Genomic DNA, 20,079 nt, shown 5'->3' with positions numbered 1-20,079 from the left:
GCACAGAAAGAAACAATATGTCAAGAGTGAAGAAGAGTGAAGCTAAAAATGAGTAAAGACACCCACTAAGTGTAGGGTGAGAAAAGATGAATATTCAGGTGAAGAAAACATCAGTATTAGAAAATCAGCAAATGTTTAATGATGGAATGAAATATGCCACTGAAAAGCAGGCTGCAACAAAAATGACAACAGATTAAGACAGCACTGTCATCTATGCTGACTTTGGATCACAGCCCTAATGTCAGTCTCTCAATCATTTCAAAAGAGCTTAAAATTATAATAGCATTCCTTGATACAAATGTATTTTTGTATTTTAAAGCCATACTGATTGCATTTCAAAAAACAGAATTAGCACTAGTACTTGTCAATTCCAGAAACAAAACCAAAAAACCCTACCCACAGAAACTAAACAGCAAACTACACAAGTCATAGGTTTGGTGTTGGTTGATTTTTTGTTAAAACTTGCACTTCTTAAGGAAAGCAAAGGTTATCTCACCAGTAGAAGGAAGGTATATTAGTAATTAATTATTTTTAAAGGTGATTAAAAATACAATCCCACATATTCATATTCCTTTTACTAAATATGGGATTAAAAGTTTCTATGTGATTTGAAAATAATATGATACACTTCTATTAAAAGGCTGAAGAAAAACTGTGAGCTTCCTAGATACACTTTAGCTAGAAATATGAAGATGCAGCTTTAATCTAAACATAACATAAGTTTGCCATAAAAAAATGCAGGAAAGGGTTACCAAAGCTTGGGAATGAACACTCTACAATATCAATTCAACCCTTGTAAATTTAATCCAGGGTTATTTGTTGCCTAAAATCTCTTTACTGTGATGTATGACTTAGTTACTAAGGTTATCACAGTAGTATCCTAAAGTTGCATAGTACATAAAACATTTCAGTTAACAATGCAGGGAGGTTAACTCCCACAGATAACCTACTATCAGAGGGTTAGACCAGATGACATGCCTCTGTCAGCTTTCAGGAGCTATTGATGGTTCAATCAGTTTGTTTTGAAGGTAAAGTACAACAAAAGGGCACTAAACTTATTCAAACTGTCAACAGGGACTATGGAATGTTGCTTGCAGGTAAGTAATTTTGGGTGTTTTAAGACTATTATCAAACACCAATGGCTGCAGAAAAAGACAGCTACTAATAACACAGAAAGCAGCCATCATAAAATACTTTGTGGCAGGTACTGGGAGCCATAAATTGTGTAACACATTGCACCTGTTTTAGACTTATAAAACACTAGTTACAAGAATTCTGTTTAAGGAAGAAAGATCCATCTAAATTTTACATTATAAGTTTAGAAAGGTTTAATTTAGGTTTGAAGATTGGAGGGACAGGGTCTCCCTGCCCCCTCTTTTTTTCCTAATAATTTTGAAACTTAGCACTGCTCCATGTGTTCTGAGACTGCTGTTACCAGCTTTTAACATCTTTGCAGTGGCGTGAAAAAAGGTTATTATCTTCAGTGATGAAAATAAAAGCGAGTTTCAGATAAAGAAAATAAAAATGAGATAGACCAGAAAGGTGCTTAGAATCATTACCTGTAAACTGATCTTCTAATTCATAACAGATTAAAGAAATTAATTACGTAAGTAAGTAAAGTTGCACCTTCATTTGTTCAGAATCATCTCTCCCACCTTGACTCCCTGTGCCAGGAGGCCCATGAAAATAAGCTCATAATAAATTTCCATCACACACAAAAAGGAACACTCAGAGATGGAAAAAGACCAGAGAATATCATATTTCTTGTTATTTCCATCTTAATTAAGTGAAAATGACAATAAAGATTAACAACTCATTTACCAATTTTGTAAGTGCTGCATGTGATAAGCATTATTTTAAGAGTTTTTAGACACACCTGCCAAGATATTGGAAAGGAGGGACAGGCTTGAGTGGACATTTGCTAAGAAACATGGTGAGCTTGGGATTCAGCTGCTATTGACATTGGCAAAGGCTCGATGGGGCAAAGCCTTCCTTTGAAGAAACATGCTGGAGTTCAAAAAGGCACATAACAAAGACAGCTTTGAGACAAACTATTGCTATTTATTAAACAATACATGACTTTTATATAAAGAAATACCGTCTTTGATACTGACTCACTCTACAGCCTTTAACAAATCACACACTTATCATCTTAACTCTGCCTTACAAATAGGGAAACTAAGTCTTATCAGTTACCTTGCAGGCATATTCCATATATGATTCTACTTCTCTACTGTGTAACAATCATTACTTAAACACAAAGCCCTTGGGTTATCCCCTCTTCTCCCCCCATCCCTCCCCCCGCAAAAAAAAAAAAAAAATCACTGAACGTTCACACATGGAACAAACGAAAAAATCTATTTGAAACATTTACAAGAAATTTATCAGTCCTGATCCAAAACACAGAGGTGCAAATAACTTCTATATCAACCATTTATTTTTGTTAAATAGTTCCTGAAAATTTCAGTCCGATCTATGTTTTTTTTCAGTAGCCATTTAGGTTCCAATCAAAAATTGCTTCAGTTTTACTGAGTTTTGGTACACTACCTCTAGCTACTATCAATCAGTTCAAGAAAAATTTTATTCTAGAGCAATGAACATCATAACTACAACAACAAAACCCCCCCAATGAGTCACATAATATCATAGCATCTAAGGGCCTCAACTAACTCACCACCTCCCTCGGAAAAGCAGAGAAGTTGTTGAACATGGTAGGCCTTCTGATACTATAGGCCACATTATAGGAAAATTTTAAAAGTGGTAAAAAATTACTGGGGGAATGGACTATTTGAGTTTTTTTCTTCTGCTGCTGCTACAAGAAAAGTATAATATGTTTGTATATGCTAAAATTTCAGAAAAAAATAACTATTCCACTGAATATTTAACAAAACACAATGGTAAGAACTAGATTCTGTATAGTCCTTCAGTTTGTCCTTCTAGTACCAAAACTGGAATATAAAACTGTACTATACACATCAATATTTAAATTTTAAAAATTAAATTTATCTGGAGTGAAAAATTGAGAAATATTTGGCCAGAAAAATGCACAAATATCTAGCTCTACCTGTATCATAACACCAACATGCTCTTTGTTTCAGAAAGTATTTACTTTCATTTTTCTGTTTTCTGTGCTATTATACTTCCTTTCCCTGACAACCATAAAACACAAAAATAATATACTTATTTCAAACTCTGAAGGACTGATTATGCTCTCAGTTACATTACTGTAAACTAGAAAAAAATAAATAACCTGAAGTTGGCAAAGTCAGATCAGTTTTCAAAAGGGAGAGACAAAAACAAAAATCAGAAGGATTGAACAAGCATGTTTATGAGAGTGAACTAGATGGATTATATTCTGTAACTGTTTCTTCTGCCCCCACCCCTACCCCGCAAAGGTTTACCTCTCTATCCCCACCAAACAGCATATAGCTAGCTTCAGAATTCTCATCTGCAATGAAAAAACTTCTTTAATACACAGATAAGGAAGACGGGTCATGAACTTAAACCAGCATCTTCCAGAAGTGAGAGCATGATGTTGGCATGAGGTATGTTAGAGGATCACCTAAGATGCTGTGCAGCCTTGGTACTGTTTGGTGATGATCATATAATTCTGAGGGACTTGCAAGTCCCTCAGAAATCTAGACCACTTTCTTCTTTTCTTCAGTGTAGCAAACAACTCTACAAATCAGAAAAATATCTCTCTATTTGTGTAAAAACAATTAGAGTTACGTCTAAACTTAGTGCATTAGTATGGACAAATTGGGTACTACGGACTTCAATTTATTGGCTGAACAAGAACATCATCATTGTGCTTGCTCATGAACCCTCACAGTGGCTAGTCTCAAATGCAAGTTGTGTGGTCATTTGATGTCTATCACATATAGATTTTTTTCTACCAGGTACCAGTGAAACGACAAGGCTTCAGACAAACAGTGAAGCAACACGGATTCATAGATTATACAGATGTAAGGGAATATCCTAATCATCTAATTAAGTACATAAAAAGCATATACAGAAGTACCAGAGACTTCAAACCCTCCTACTAAAAGAGAGCCTCAACAGTAATTCACTGGTATTGATCAGGTATATTAGCATTATTTTCATTACTGAGCAAGGACTTCTAGTCTCCTATTGCTTCTTGAGTATGTATTTATGTCACCATCCAAATTCAATAACAAGTCTATTTAAAATAGAAAAGTTCTGTATCAATTTTTAAAATAAACAATAAAACAAAACCACAATAAAACAAAAGAAAACTGCAAAAACACTAAATTTGCTAAGACACACCATTTCTCACAATCAGAACTGTGGGATGGGAACAGTTGATTTAGCTTGAAAAGTTAATCCGTACAAAACGCATGCACTTCCTTTCTAGCTGTTATATCTTAAGAGGACTTCATAAGGTTATCATCATTTGCTCCCCCTGCCAAAGATAGCATATCTAGTACATGTACTTTTAAGCTAATTTAAAATAAACTCAGGCATTTGTTTCCACTTGCCCTTGTTTCCATGTCAACAGCATTTAATGAATGCATCATTCCAGGAAATGTCAATAAGGAGCAAAGAAGAATGACCAAGCACTGAAAACTTCACACATGGCATGAATTCTTCACAATCAGATCGCTTTAATGAAAATAGGTGAGGTCACCTGCAGCATTCACAAATGCTTTGTAATACATTCTGACCCAGATGATTTTTCACAGTTCAGTAACACCACGTTTGAAGTTTTTACTGCAAACAATACACCCACAGGACTGTCCAAGTGCGAGTACAACAGAAGCAACCAGCAATTACTGTGTTGACTTCTGTTACTTTGATCTCCGGGTCATGACCTTTGTTTTCACGCAATCTTCAAAGCACAGATTGTAGACTAGGTTATTTTAGAGGACACACTGTTTTGCAAGCTATTTTTCTGTGATTCTTGCTTCCTATTTGAGCCAAAAGCTTTTAAAATTTTCCTATCACCATTACATTTTAGCTATTCTACTTTCCCTTGCCCTCACCACCAAGATATGCTTTTACAAAAATATTAACACCCAAATACAGAACGCTTAAAAAAATAAGATAAAAAGTAAGAACTTACAGAATTATTTTTTTAATAGACAGAAATTAAAGCCATTTTACAGTGATGAAAAGAAAAAAAAAAGGAAGTTTTCAAAATTATCCAAACAAGGTTGCTTATAAAAATACCACAGAAGGGAACTTTCCATTTTCTTTTCCTGTCCAAGCAAAAATTCCAGTAACATAGAAATGTTTTCATCAATTTGTTCTCCTACAAACTTGAAAGGTAAGGAGAAGTAGCAGGGATGCTGGGAAAAAAAGCTTTTCTTTTTCCCTAAAAAATTTCCCTTTCAAAAGCAATATTATTCTTATTAAAAAACTCAAAACCTACTCTGAAAAAAACCCCACAATACTGTTTTAGTATAAAATGTACTGTGAATGAAATAATAGGGAAGAGCTTTAGTAATTAAATGATAGAAATGGTATACCAAGGGATTAACTGAGGAATCAGATTGGAATTTCTTGACAAATATCTCTATATTCTCTATATTTTGTAAGTATTTATGATACAACCTAATTATTTTTAATATATGCAATATTATGTTTAACCTCTGTTGCTAAGAGCACTACGAATCACTGGACCTTAAGTTTCTTAAAAAATTATTTTCCACATTTCTTTAAGATTGAGATTTTGGGGGGTTTACAGAACTTTTCCATTTGTTGGATTGTGGAGATTAAGCAAAGCTTTGATTTCTTGCACCTTTCTCTTTCTGGTTGAGGAATTAAGTAGCCTGAACTCTAATTGAACTCAGTAGGAACAAAATTAAAGTTCAATGAAAAATGAAGCTGTGGTTCCAATGGTCACTGCAAAAATTTACAAAGAGAAGTTCCCATTCAGAACAAAACAAAGCCAGTTAAAGTTATGGTAGAGCACACACAATGTTTACATAATTCAAGTTCACCGAAATCCAGTCTTCTGATGCTTTCTGGCAAATTTCTCAAAAAAAAAAAAAAAAAAAACCAAAAAAAAAGAAAACAAAAAAAAAACTATGAAAAAAAAGCTATTTCAAACCATTAAAAAATGCTGTAACTGGAAGAAAAAGTTGTCCAAGATGCTTCCGAATGTGTATTCAAAACTCTGAATTAGCCATTCAGAGTAAAATTACAAGAGTAGTTTTAATCAGTTCCATCACATAGGTGAATATATATTCCCCTAACGATGGGCAGAGAGGTATAGACAGACAGATAGCTGGACCCATGCTTTTGGGTTATGAATCTAATGTTGTCTAGCAAACACATTTCATATAATGCAACAAATAATAATGGAAAAGGATCAAGAAGCTTTCATTACAGTAGCAGAACCATAAATCATTCAACTAATTAGAAGCCTATTCTTCTTTATTAAAAGAACTTCAATTAACCTAGCTTATATGGAAAAAATACCCAGGGTTTTGAAAAATCAAGAGGAAAGAGAATGGAAGCAATGTTGCAGTTTCCAGCAGACACATAAATAGAATCACTTCACACTTTGACATGGTGGTTTGCCATGATGTGACATAAAACTACCTTGACCTCCCTGAAATCAACATTTTTGCATTGAAATGAAACAAGAGACATGCTTGTTTTGATGTATGGCTGTGTGACATATTATAAATATTACATCACATAACCACAGAGGATGTCAATCAATAAAGAATTTTTTCAGAGAGCACTAAATGAACCATGGGTTCTTGCCTCTGAATGGCTCCTTTAACGCACTACTTTTGCTTAAATGATTAATAGGAGACATATTGTCAGAAAACATACTTAAAGTGAAAAACAGTAAACTGTAGAAATATCATTCATTTTTTAAGCCATTTTCTAGTGCACATGTCACATAAATTTACATAGAGACATCACTATTATATTCTCATAAGCTGGATAGTAGGCATACCTTCCACTTAAGTGTGAAAGCAATGGGAAGATATTTTATTAAATTTAGGCTACTCTACTTTGTGAAAACCAAAAAAAGCTAAACTTGGATTCAAAAGTGGAATCATCAAAAGGTGAAAGTCTGACAACACAGAAATCCTTCTCAAAAATTTGAAACAAATTAAAACATATACGCACACTTGGGACAGTTGTGCTGATGTTTCAAGCTTTAGCATTTCGTAGAGCATTGAATTCAAGACACTTTCCAATAAACCTGCCTGTATTGTTTTGTATTAGGTCCTACAGAAGAGTTTAGAGTACATGGAGATAAAATCAGAGTTTTCTTATATAACTGAACACTGCAGGTGATTTGCTAATAAAAAGTAAGTTCAGGCTGTGCAAGGCTGGCAGCACAGTGACCAGTACTGCTTGGTTCTGACTTGCCTCTGACCACCATTTTCAACCAACGAGAAAAATGCCAGCACACGAAGACTGAAATAATGTTTCAGATGTGAGCAAGGAAAAATATCTCGAATGACCTTTTTTTTCTTCATAATCAGTGTCTCCTTGCCTAAAGGTTACAGCTATGAAAATTATGTCACTTAGCAGATGTTCTATAAGTTTTGGATCTATAGTCAGAATCATTATCAGTCAAAAGTATTTCTATTTTTTTAAAAATAACCATTGTAATTTTTAGCAACATTTCAGTTGGATCAGTTGTATTTATTGTATTTTATCAGGCTTCCATACTAAATTTCAGATGACCTTTTGTGTAATCTAGCTCATTAAAATTATATTATAGATATAGTTTGGGGTTTTTTAATTGGAATCTAACTAATCTGAGTAAGGCAGCACAATAGAGGAGTCCTTCTGTGTCAATAGTGCCTTGATAACTACATTAGAAGCAACTCAGCATCATATAAAATATGAGTAGAAGACCATGTAACTGGCTATCTCAGTGTAATGATTTTTCTTCTTATTGCCTGTCACCCTTAGTGTATGCAAAATTTGCCTTATCTCAGCCTTAAAGAAGGAAATGCCGTGAGTAGGGGCACATGAGCACCCACATTCAGGATGTCTTGTGCACACCTGCTCAACTCCACTATGTGCTATACAGCACTGAAATATTTCTCGAAATAGGGTTCCTGAGAGTGATCTCACTGAAATAGGGTTACTCAAATTCCCAGGTGTTTCATGGTAGAATATGTAACAATGCTTTCAGAAAAAAGTAAATGATTGTTTGAGACCCTGGGCTGATTTTAGTTCAATATTTTTCCAGTAGTAATACAAAACTGACATGTTTATTATATCTACAAGCAAAAACACTAACCTGTACCTCTGGTAGTCATCCTCATCCTTTTCTTTGCAGACCAGTTCATTTGGGCAAGCAATGTTTCCAAGCAAACTGAGATACTGTAGTGAGGGCACAACTTCAGCCAAATGGTCCAAAAGGCTTTCTAATTCTGTTATGTGTCAAAGGTTGTGGGTTAAGGATTCAATGACATTAATGAAAAAAGCATTTAGAGTTGCATCACTGCTGATTTAAACATACATTTCAATAACTGACAATCAAATTTAGTATGGCATTCAGGAAAATGTCACATTAATTGTTCCAAGGGCAAACAGGGATAAACTTCAGTCAGTTTTTTGGCATGGAATGAAAGAATTGGGCTGTTTTGTCATTCTTTTCTCCTCCTTTCTTTCCTAGGTGGTTCACTACAAAACATTAAAACTTTGACAAAATGATGGATGCTGTGTGGTAAAATGGCTAGCAATTGCTGGAGCCATGAAACTTTTCCAGCATGGAAACAAACAGTTAGTTTCACAGCACATTCATCACTAATATATTCAGTCCACTGGAAAATGAGTTTAAAAAAAAAAAAAAAGAAAAAGAAAAAAGTCAAACCACAACAACCCACATTCACTCAAGGCATATAAATGGTTTGAGTGTCTCAGGAACACATTAGCAACTACTCAATTAGTATATGTCAATTAATGCTTCACTAAGTGTAACTTAAACACTTCAGTATTATAAACATTTTGTATATGAAGTTTTAAAGACTTGGAAAGCATAATTTTTTGCATTACAATAAACTTATATTTTGATGTTCACATGGCTTTTTAACTCTATTCCTTGGAACATAAATAAGGATGATACAATTATTACTGTAAACCTTAATGAAACAAGCAAGCCAACAAAGGTTAAACTATTTTTAACCAATGCAATACCAGAGATTACATCTTAGGTTTAAGCATAACAACAATATTCAACCATTTGCACACTGTTGATTAATCAAATAAACAAATTATTTTGTTACAGCTTAGTTTGACAGTCTCTAAGACTCAAACTATATATTCTTATTAACTTCAATTTACATACAAAGATATAGGTCTGATTCTCAAAAAATATGCCATGTATGCATGTGTAAATATTTTCTAATATTAAAATCAAATGAATTAGACAAGAGTAATAATTGTTCAAAACCAATAAAGGACATTTTATTGTTCTGCTTTTATCCTCTCCTGTTAGAGACCACAACTATTGTCACAACTATTGTTTTAAATTCTCAGTTCACTTGTGTTGCTATTATTTATACTTGATTTATGTGTTTCTGTTATCTTTGTTATTTTTGGCTGATGGAATTTACTTTATTTCTTCACCCCAATATCTTAAGGGCAACAGAAGCAATACAAAATGGAAGCAGCTTCGTTGTTCTTCCTTTCATAAGCCTGAAATTTTATTTTATTTTCAAACACACATAAAGATCGTGCCAACAACTACTGATTCTCATCTACTAAACTCAGTGTATCTACACTCTTAATGTTCTGTCCCATAAGGTCCAAGGAATCATAATCAAATATTTTGCATGCCTGAGAAAAATAAGAGTTTGTAATAAGTTCTATGAATTCATTAAAAAGGTAGAAATGTTAACTTTTAATTTGGCAAAGCCACATTATAGAATGCTATATGCCAGTAAGTAATTTACCAGACCCTTAGAAACATTATCTTTTTGTAGCACCATATGATACAGATCTTTGTTAGCTAGGTGAATTATCGATCCAAGTTTGGTGCTAAACGTCATACCTAGACCTCAAGCTCGCACATAAACTTTTTCATGGTTCTTTCAGGAAGTATGTGACAGCGATAGGAAGCTCACAAACTGTTTTTTCCACAGATGTTCAAGGGAAAAGCTTTTTAAAAGTTTCCTAAGACTGTTAAAGAATTGCTTGAATCTGGCACCCGCCCTCAGCCAGGAGAAACACTTAATTTCTCACAGTATTACTTAAGTTGCAAAAAGGTTCCCTGGGAGAGTTTATTAATAAAGACAGCTATTTCCATAACACACAGGAAGTTAGCTATTGCAAGGGTTTTATTGTATATGGTAATTTCCTATCAAAAGAAAAAAAAAAAAAAGGTAGCAAAACGCCCCAACAAATTATTCAAAATATTATCTCCTTTTACAGATTAAACATGCAGGATTTTTGCTTGTCCATTCAGTAGAACTTTTACTTGTATAGAAGCTTTTCTCCCCAAAAGTTTCTAAATGTGGAGTATGATACGTATTCTAACTCCCATCTGAACATGCAGACTTCAAGGAAAATATCAAAGTGCATTTAGAAATGTAATGAAGAGCAGTGTCAGTGTAATTATGCAAGAAGTGTAAGACTGTACCTAAAAGTCCTAAGGAAAGTAAAAAGAAGAGACATCACATTCAGCAAGAGTTTTAGGTAAATAACAGGAGCTGATAATCTGCATCTCAAAAATCTAAAATTCCCAAATTAGGAAGTTAGTGTCTAGGTTCTAATACCTCATATCTAAACCCTGAACACTGATTTTAGATGCAGAAACACCCCCTAAAAAGTATCTTAGGCAAGAGATATTTATGAATAGTTATAAAGAGCAGTTATATCATAAACAAATTTTTTTTATTCTTTAGGACTTTAACTACTTCTTCTTTTTCCTCTTAAAAACAAAACAAAATTCAAGGTACAAATTGATTTTCCAAGAAGCCCCATTCACCTACCATCACAGTTATTCTTTATAAAGCATTTAGGAAAAGTAAATGTTATTCTGTTCAAATTCTCAGGATTAAGTATTTTTCAGAGATCATTCATAGATCACAGTGCACTCCTAGTGTACTGTTTAGTTAATTAGCATGTCATATACTTATTTAAATCACAATACTGGAGCTATATGATGCCACCAAAAGTGTTAAGTCTTTCTAAAACAATGCTAGGAAAAATGGAGGGATAAAATCAAAAGCAAGACTGAAATTTTATTGCCAGCTTGCTTTTTTATGGTTTATTGTTGAAGTGTAAGGAGGGCCATATTGGTACAATCAGAGCCAAAGAGCTGCAAAATCCTGCTGTGCTATTTCTAAGACCAATTTCAGCTCCAATCTCGTCAAAAAAGAAAAACCACAATTAAATACATGGACAGTGCTAGTGAAAATGTATTTACTTATTTAAACCTCTGTGAAAATTGCCCTGGACTGATCTTTCCAAAGTCAGTGCCACTGAGCACCAGATGAATATGTAACAGTGATGCCAATACTCCACTGTTTGGAAAATGGTTTAAAGTATCACGATTATGACAATTAAAGGGCTTTAGTGTGGTAGCCCATCTCCTAATTCAAGTGTCATCATTACCAATCCATTAATGCCTCTCTTTCTAACAGATGTTGACTAAAATAAAAATCTGTAATAATTAACATTTTAAGCCCTTCAGCAATACAGCTCACAAGCTACAACATCAATTTGGGGCAATCAAACAATAATAGACCTCTCCAAAAATCTAACCTGGTCTTCATGAACAATGAATAGAAACATACTCGACATAATTTAAAATTTCATCCTTATCAAAAGACTTTACTGATTTCTTGCATTGTTTCTAGTTTTAAGTTAGGGAAACATTTAAAAGAACTACATATCTCTCATAGATTAGTTTTCTAAAACCTCTTCACCCTGTTACACACATATATATATATAATAAGCATACATATGCACAATCATACACAACCTTGTCACTGTTCTAAAAAACAAATGCCACCAGCAATACTGAAACTTAATTGTATTATATTATATATAAATACTGAAATATTTGGAGAATACAGTACTATGATGGGTCTGATTTAACTGTAGAGCAATATAATTTTTTTTGAAAGTTTTGTGGAACCAAAAATACCCTACAAAGAGGCATGTTCTGACCTGTCTGTTTTCATTCATTGTCTGGTACCCAATACTGCCATTTTTGAGGTTCTCCAGAAAGCAAAAGAAAATCAAAAGTCCAAAGCAAATTAGGTATCTCCTTTCTCTGGCTAATAATTATCTGTGAATGCAAGCTTATAATATGTTTTGTTTGTTTGTTTGTTTTGTAGAAAATTGTTTAGCATGGGTCAAAATTCTAGTGCTAGCGAAGACTACATCCCCTTACAAACCCTTCAAACGTAAATTCCCAGAAAATATTACATTTAAGTAAGGTCAAAGTCGTAAACTCTTGGGTGGATAGTATAATACCACTTCATTTAGTCAATTTTAGGAGAACCTTGCAAGCAGGGTCAGTCATTTTGATGCTAAGCAGTGTCTTTTATATTTTTGAGAGTTTGAGTAGATTCACACAGAAACTACTGGATGATGTCACACAAGCTCCAGTATTCCTGATTTCTGTATTCTCAAGAGCCTCTTTAGCTGTGTCCTTTCCCTAGTCCCTCCAGCATATTTCCAGGGCAGAGTAATACAAGGTTTAAGTACTAAGAACTAATGCTGGTCATCCCCAAACTCCATACTACTTCTTCCTTACCAGCCTTCTTGGTATAACCACATTCATGGTTGTTCTCAGGAATAACTACAAGTCAAACCTATGCAGAAACACCCTTGCTAACGGTGTCTAAATTAATTTATCCTATCCAAACATACACGTTTCCTATCTTACTATGCAATTATTTTTTTGGTATTGTTTGAAGTATGCAAGAAAATCTAGGATTTCTTTCTGTAAACTTTTTGTCTGCTAGCAGTGTTTTACTAGTCACACACCCAAATACAGAAAAGTAACAACTCTTGTTCTTTCTCTCACTGCTTTGCAAGTTGCTCCACCAATTCCTTTCAAAAAGTCATTTCACTTCCCCAGAGGAGTTGCAGGAGAACTTTTCACTTTAAGGAACTTCATTGATTACAGCTTTTAAAAGTTCTTGGAAGCAAAGAGACAAAATAAAAAGCAATCAGTTTTACATTCAAAGTATTTTTGAAATATGTACATGAGAATATCAGAATTATCATGCAGAATTCCAGACCACGTGGAAAGACCTCAAACTCTCATTTAAAAATCTCCTGCCAACTAATTATCTGTCATGCAGGTGCTGCAATCAACTTAACATTAAAACAGCTGGATAACACTTCTACCAGAGTCATGAATGAGAAAGGTACCTATATTTATTCCCAGCTGAAACATTTGCAACAATTAAATTTATCACAAACACAATGTAGCAATCACAAGCTATTCTACAGTCAAACAGCCTTGAAGCAGAAGTTACCAATTCTCCTCTGAATGCAGTGTGAAAAGATCTTTGCCACCTGAACGCTTTTCCATTAGAATGTGCTAGGTCTTCAAGGTTGGATAACCACAGAAATAGCTTGCAATATGCAAGTATACATCTTCCCCTTCCCTATGTGCAATAGAATGTCACACACAGCCATTTTTATGCCACACTCTGGCTTGAACCCTCTCTGGTAGGGAGCTAGGACCTTGAGATAAGGCCTTGTTCACTGACTTTAAAAGCATTTTGCTCAAGAAAGAAAAGGTGTGGCACGGATGATAATTAACTAAGTCCATATATCTCATGAAGAGCTTCCTGCATACCAAATACATGGGAAAAAGATCCCATTCTGCCTCCTGGAGCAGCATTAATTTTCTCTGTGTAGCTAGAGTTGCCAGTGATTTTAAAGATATTTCAGAATGCTGATGGTTCCAAGGCTGCAGATTTGAAGACCAGGTTTCAGTGTTCTTAAGTGAGAATTCTATTCCTATAATAAAATTACCTTTCTAGTTCTCCACAGAGGTCTGTCATGAAACCGTATGTTCTTTCTCTCAAAGACTGCTTTTTGTTTAGATTTCTTTTTAACATTATTCTGCCCAAAGTTGCTCAAGATTTCCAAGGTATAACAGTCAAGAGTCAAGCAGCAGCTCAGGATTTTTAAAAAAGTTTTGATATCTGGAATTGAACTCATCCAAGCATTGCTGTAGAACAGTACAAGGAATCAAAAAGAATTCATCTGGACTGAGGACTACTTCCCTCTTCCATAGATGTTTGGCATTAGGCATTCACATTACTTAATCTTTGCTTCAGGCACACTTTATTCCAGGAGAAAGATTTTTGGCTCATCAGGTACAGCAGTTCTCTAACAAGCCACATAGATTTCACTAAATTCGTAATTGTGGCATAGAGAACTCAGAAGTACATGCAGGAAGAATACTGTACTGAACTGAACTGAATTTAGCTCAGTTCTCTGTTTAGTGGAGATGGGGAACCATGCATAATAGGAGATAATTTATGTCTTTAATATATTCACTCAATCTACACATCAAGTCCTCAGCACTTAACATAATGAGATTCTGTTCAGACTGGGACTTCTGTGTCTTCAAGCACTTGAGGACAATGTAGAAACAAGCACAGAGGCAGAATAAATTACAACCTACACTTTGGAGGTTAAGCAAATCTGTAATTGTTAGAAACCATGACAAGACCTGTGTGAAGACAGATTATATCAGAAGTAGTTATTGGTATATTCTTCAGTTGAGGTACTCACTGTGCTGTTTTCAAAGACTCAGAAACGTGTAATCCTTAGATCTGAATCATACTGATAACTCCTCTTGCCATAAGCAATGTATATACCATTATAGGCATTCTGCCCAGCTCTAGATTTCCCAGTCTGTGATATGAAATATTTTGGTTTTCCTTTAAACTATTCAAAACCTAAATCTAGATTCAATTATAGAATATGCTGAGCTGGAAGGGACCCATCAGGATCATTGAGTCCAACTCCTGGTCCTGCACAGGACACCCCAAGGATCATACCATGTGCCTGAGAGCATTGTCTAAATGCTTCTTGGTGCTGTGACCACTTCCCTGGGAAGCCTGTTCCAGTGCCCAACTACCCTTTGGGTGAAGAACCTTTCACTGATATATCACCTAAACCTCCCCTAATGCAGCTTCATGGCAGCTTCACGATGCAGCTTCATTCCTTGTGTCCTGTCACTGGTCATGAGAGTGAAGAGGTCAGTGTCTGTCCCTTCTCTTCCCCTCATGAGGAAGCTGTAGACTGAAATGAGGTGTCCCCTCAGTCTCCTCTGCAGGCTGAACAGACCAAGTGACTGTTCAGTTGCTCTTCATATGGCTTCCACTCCAGATCCTTCACCTTCCTAATGGCCCTTCTCTCTGCTTTCTGTGTCTGTCTACATTCAATACCTTTATTCTCAATCTATTTGTATCAATTCTTCAGAACTATGCATGTTAAATGTATGAGCAGCTCACTGGACTAAGTAAAGTAATAGGGCTTTTGCAACAGAGAATCATATATCTGGTTTCATTGTCAGACTTGTCTGTTTTGGAGTGAAGCAGCAAACATCATCTAATTTTCAGCACATAGGTATATTTATATTAAGTTTTGAAACTACCCACTTGAGTAGTTTTAACAAATACTATAAAGATTGAAATGTAAAAATTGAAATGTCTATACTATATTGTTCCTCTGTAACACCGGCCATGATCAGCAGTGAAAAGCCATGAAACCTCACACTGCTGTAACACACACAGAAATAAATCTATTTAGATGTTTCCTGACTGGTTCTTAGTATCTAGTAAACACACTTAAAAGGAGAAATAAGGCTTCCCATTGCAAGCATAGGCAGCTGCACTCACATGTTCTCCAAAAGCAACTTCCCCACCACCCATCCATCTTAGTCTGCACTGCTTTCTACCATCCACTGTGTGTGATAATGAAACTAAGATGATATGTTTCCCAAAGTAAATCAGACTTTTGTAAAAATAACCATATTGAAAAAAAAAGTACGTTAGATACGTAATCCAATACTGCACAATGTTGATGACTATCCCTTGGTTATATGGTAAACAGGATGACTATCCTGTTTCAGTTTTATAGACTGCATTTTAAACATTACAGAAACATTACAGAAAAGAGCAGTAATACTAAGAAACTTTCAAAAATAGTAATATTTTAATTTGATTCTTCCACTTCTAGAAGAAAAATTGATAGTGGCCTAACTGTAACTAAAATGTACAACCAGAAGAAAACAATATCAAGTGATTCCTCTAAATATTTAGCTGATTTAGAGATAGGCTTTCACATTTGTACAGTGTATCCAGACAGTTAGGAGGGGCCAAATGTTATTTACACATACAATGCCACACAATAAGTGAACCATGTCAAAGGAGTAGTAAGTTCTTATCAGAACTATCAAAACAAGATATGGATCAAAATGAAGCCATAAAAGGCGAGAAGAGTACAATAATATTAAGAGACACCCAGGAAAGATCTCAAATGAGCTTTAAGTTTTACATGGTATTCCAGTTTTCACAGGGGTCAGTTTGGATTTTTGCTTGTTTTCATTTCTCTCTCACTCTCCTTATACATACATAATAATATATTCCACCCATTGATGTTTTGTTTCAGATCAGTGTTCTTTGCTCACTTTTGTCCTTTATGTAGGGCTACTGTCATATACTGAACAATCTTTCCTGAATTGTATTTCATTATTCTATTAAATGTACATTTTTTTAACATTTTTCAAATAATTCAATAGAGAAATAATTCATTAAAAGAAGTGATTCAAGTTCAAATGAGATCTTTTTCAAACATGGCATTCACATTGAAGAGAAGAATCTAGAAGGTCTCTGTGCTTCTGAAGACTAGTGTATCCTCCCTACAAGAGATCACTGCTCCCTAGGGCTCAAAATGTTAATGATGGACAGTGGTTAGTTTTTCTTCTCTGGGCAGTTTGTATACATTAGATGTTTTACAAGTACTCCTGCAACTCCTCTATTAAATTACTGGTAGCACACTACAAAATGCATACGTTATTTCTATAACCTGGGTAGCTTAATACTCTCAAAGCTCGAACTTCATAGTTTTTAGATTGAATTAAAAAAAAATCCCAGGATAGATCAAATCCTTCTTACCATGTTATCATTGATTTTGAGAGCTTACTCACTTGACAATACTATTTTAGTATGTCTGTGAGACCAGCAGAAATTCTTTAAAGATTACTTCTGACAGGATAATTTTTTTCTCTCTGATTTTGTTCACGAAGTTATTATTCAATACCCCTTCCCTCCTTTTGGCAAGTGCAAAATTTCTCCTTGACATTCCCCCAAAGGACAAATATAATCACATGCTTTTTGGTCTTATGGACAAATTTATATTTCATGGTTTGTAGGAGCTATACTTAATCAGACATACCACCACCCAATGTATCACAAAAAATGTTCTTGCTTATTGTTCATCAGTTCAGATTTTACTATGGTACCAAACAATAAAACAATAAAACAATAAAACCAGTTACTCAAATCCAACCCACAGTATCCTGCAATAACCATAAATCTTGCCAAATACCTAGTACAGTAATGATTGTTACTGTTCAAGAAACACTCTTGGTAAATTTCCAGGGCTCCAAGAAAAAAAAGTTACTCTGCTGATTTTTATTTATTTATAGAGTCAAAAATAAGTGCAGAAATCGTAGAATCTGCAGTTATTTTTATTCCCCTCAGTAGGAGGATTTTGCTTTAGTAGGAGGTAAATTGCTCTCTGTTTACATTGTCTGTAATAAAAGCCTGCAGTTGAGCAGCTTTGTCCTCGCACTGCAATTACAAGAAGAGGGCTTTAACAGTCTGTGCGCTAAGACTCTGCAGGCCTCAGTTGGTCTTTCAGCCACAATTTGATCACCCTTCCCTTTTGTAAAATCTTATATTACACATGTTCAAATCTCCAGAAGGGTCAAAGTATGGGAAAATTAAGTAATGATCAAGTCTATGCCCACAGAACTTGCAGATAATTAGCTTTTACAGACTACTATCTATAAGCCTACAGACTAGGGGCTCTGATTGAGCAGAGTACTTAGACAAATGCTGAAATATTTACTCTTAATAAACAGAAACAGGTTCTAACTTCAGGCATATGGCAAAGTGACTGATTGGTTACAACTGGACTGAACCATACATCAAAATACTGTAATGTATTAAGACCTTGATTTGGATAGTATTTTATATGAATTTATACAGAACTGGCACACAAAGAATAGAGTGACTTGCTTTTAGAGTTGCAGCTGCACAGCAGCTATCAAGTTGTGGGGTATTACAGTTTCATTAAAATAGGGAAAAGTAATAAATTTTTTTGTTGTTTTTTTAATTAATTTTATTTTACTTTAATGTTTTAAGAGCTATTTAAAGTAGAAAAACCTAATAGCATTTCACTGCATGCTCTATTCCACTAGAGGTCAGCCTGCAACAGAACCCCAAGCAAACACAGGAACTGCTGCACACTGGTAGCACTGACATTATTTTCTTTCTCTATTTTATCTGTTAGAAAGATTTCTTCAGAGCCATAACTTAGATCTCTCACTAAAATGGAGCAACAGGAAGATATAATGGTGCATTTCATTTATGAATGACCTATAATAAATTACTATGAAGTATTCCAGGTGCCAAACGAGAGAATGCTTTGTCTGCACATGAGCTATATTTCACATACTTTAATTTGGCTGACACATAAAACTCATTTGACATTTTGCAGGTATTTCTTTGAAAGGATATTTGGTTCTTGTTGAGCGTTAAGGTATGGAGGTGGGGTAACCTGGGTAACAGGAGATCATTTCCAAGTAGATTGTTGTCCAGGATCAGCTCTTCCAAGTAACTGAATGTTTTCAGTCCTTCTAGTGACCTGCAAACGACAAAGGCAACAGGAAAAATGATACTCCCCTAAATCAGGGAGGCCATTATGAGCTGAAATAAATATTTTAACCTTCCCTTTCAGGAGTGGGAATAGTTTTGGTTTGGGCCTGTCAGAAGAGTGAATGACAAGCATTAGTGGCAAGGGGAGTGCTGGCACTGCAACACATCCTTCACATGCTGGCAGGATGAAGGATGCGGGTCACTTAGTGAGTAGCCAGGATCCAAAACAAAAGGCTTCAGATATGGGGCCTGCAGGATGAATTTGTCAATGTCTTGTGCCTTCAGGCACCCAGCCTCGCCTGACCCTAACCTCCATTCCCAAGATAAATAACTCTGTCACAGTTCACCTTCATTCCCTGGACACAAATTTAAGTTGTCATCCATCATTTCTGCCAAGAAATATCATACCCTGCTAACAATAATAAATACAACTTCAAGAATCATTTCTTAGCAGTTACCTTACGTGCAATAATAGGAAATGTAGAAGAGGGGGGTTTTTTATCCCTTTTTATTAACCACTTAATTAGCTTTTTGAGTCCCTGCAAACAAAGTAAAATGTTCTCTACAAAATAAAATGTAGAATTACTCTGGAGAGAAAAGGCATTCATTTTTTTCTCAGAACTTACTATCCCACTGTCAAGCCACAGGTCAGACTGCAGAGAGCAGTTTTAAAAAGGAGCATTTGACAACACAGCAGTGAAGATGATGACTTGTAAATAAACAACATTCTGGTGGTATTCATTCTTCCCATAGCAAAGTACAAGGAAAAAAACCTAAAAAAGAACATTTCAGTACCTTATTAAGACACCTATTCCAAGCCTGATTCTTAATGCTTGCACATTCCAACAGTAAAAAAAAAAAAAACAAAACCACACATTAATCAACTAAGACACACGATATACAAAGCATATGCACAGACATGCATTCACAGCTCATTCACCTACCAGACACCTAAAGATATGCTGAGATTGCATGAGTTGACAGCTGATCTACTATGCCTACCAGTGGGAAGATCATCACTGTATCTCCTGGCTGTTTTTTAAAATGTGATGAATAAGGGAGATGCAGTCTATCCAATTTATTCAGTTTCCAATGACATTTATACTGAGGGGGTTTCCTCACCCTCTTCCTAGTTTTCGGCAAAGATAAAAATACAGTCAATGTCCCTGTTAGAACGTTCTACAGACCCTACTTCTGGAGAATAACA

The 20,079-nt window shown here is 35.0% G+C and overlaps 1 protein-coding gene across 3 annotated transcripts in view; it reads right to left on the bottom strand.

The window, feature by feature from the left end:
- LRMDA (leucine rich melanocyte differentiation associated) overlaps positions 1 to 20,079 on the bottom strand; it is a 648,386-nt gene that overhangs the window by 277,986 nt on the left and 350,321 nt on the right. For all 3 annotated transcript variants that reach the window (XM_050337663.1, XM_050337652.1, XM_050337673.1), the window contains exons 3-4: positions 18,730 to 18,861; positions 8,243 to 8,377 (exon numbers count right to left, since the gene is read on the bottom strand). In XM_050337663.1, coding sequence (XP_050193620.1) covers positions 8,243 to 8,377; positions 18,730 to 18,861 — 267 coding nt within the window. The remainder of the gene's footprint in view (positions 1 to 8,242; positions 8,378 to 18,729; positions 18,862 to 20,079) is intronic.

The sequence above is a fragment of the Myiozetetes cayanensis genome, unplaced genomic scaffold, assembly GCF_022539395.1.
Source record: "Myiozetetes cayanensis isolate MyiCay16 unplaced genomic scaffold, myiCay2020 scf10, whole genome shotgun sequence".
In the NCBI taxonomy this organism is placed as follows: domain Eukaryota; kingdom Metazoa; phylum Chordata; class Aves; order Passeriformes; family Tyrannidae; genus Myiozetetes; species Myiozetetes cayanensis.
Note: the sequence above shows the minus strand (reverse complement) of the source record. Positions and strands in the feature narration are given on the sequence as shown.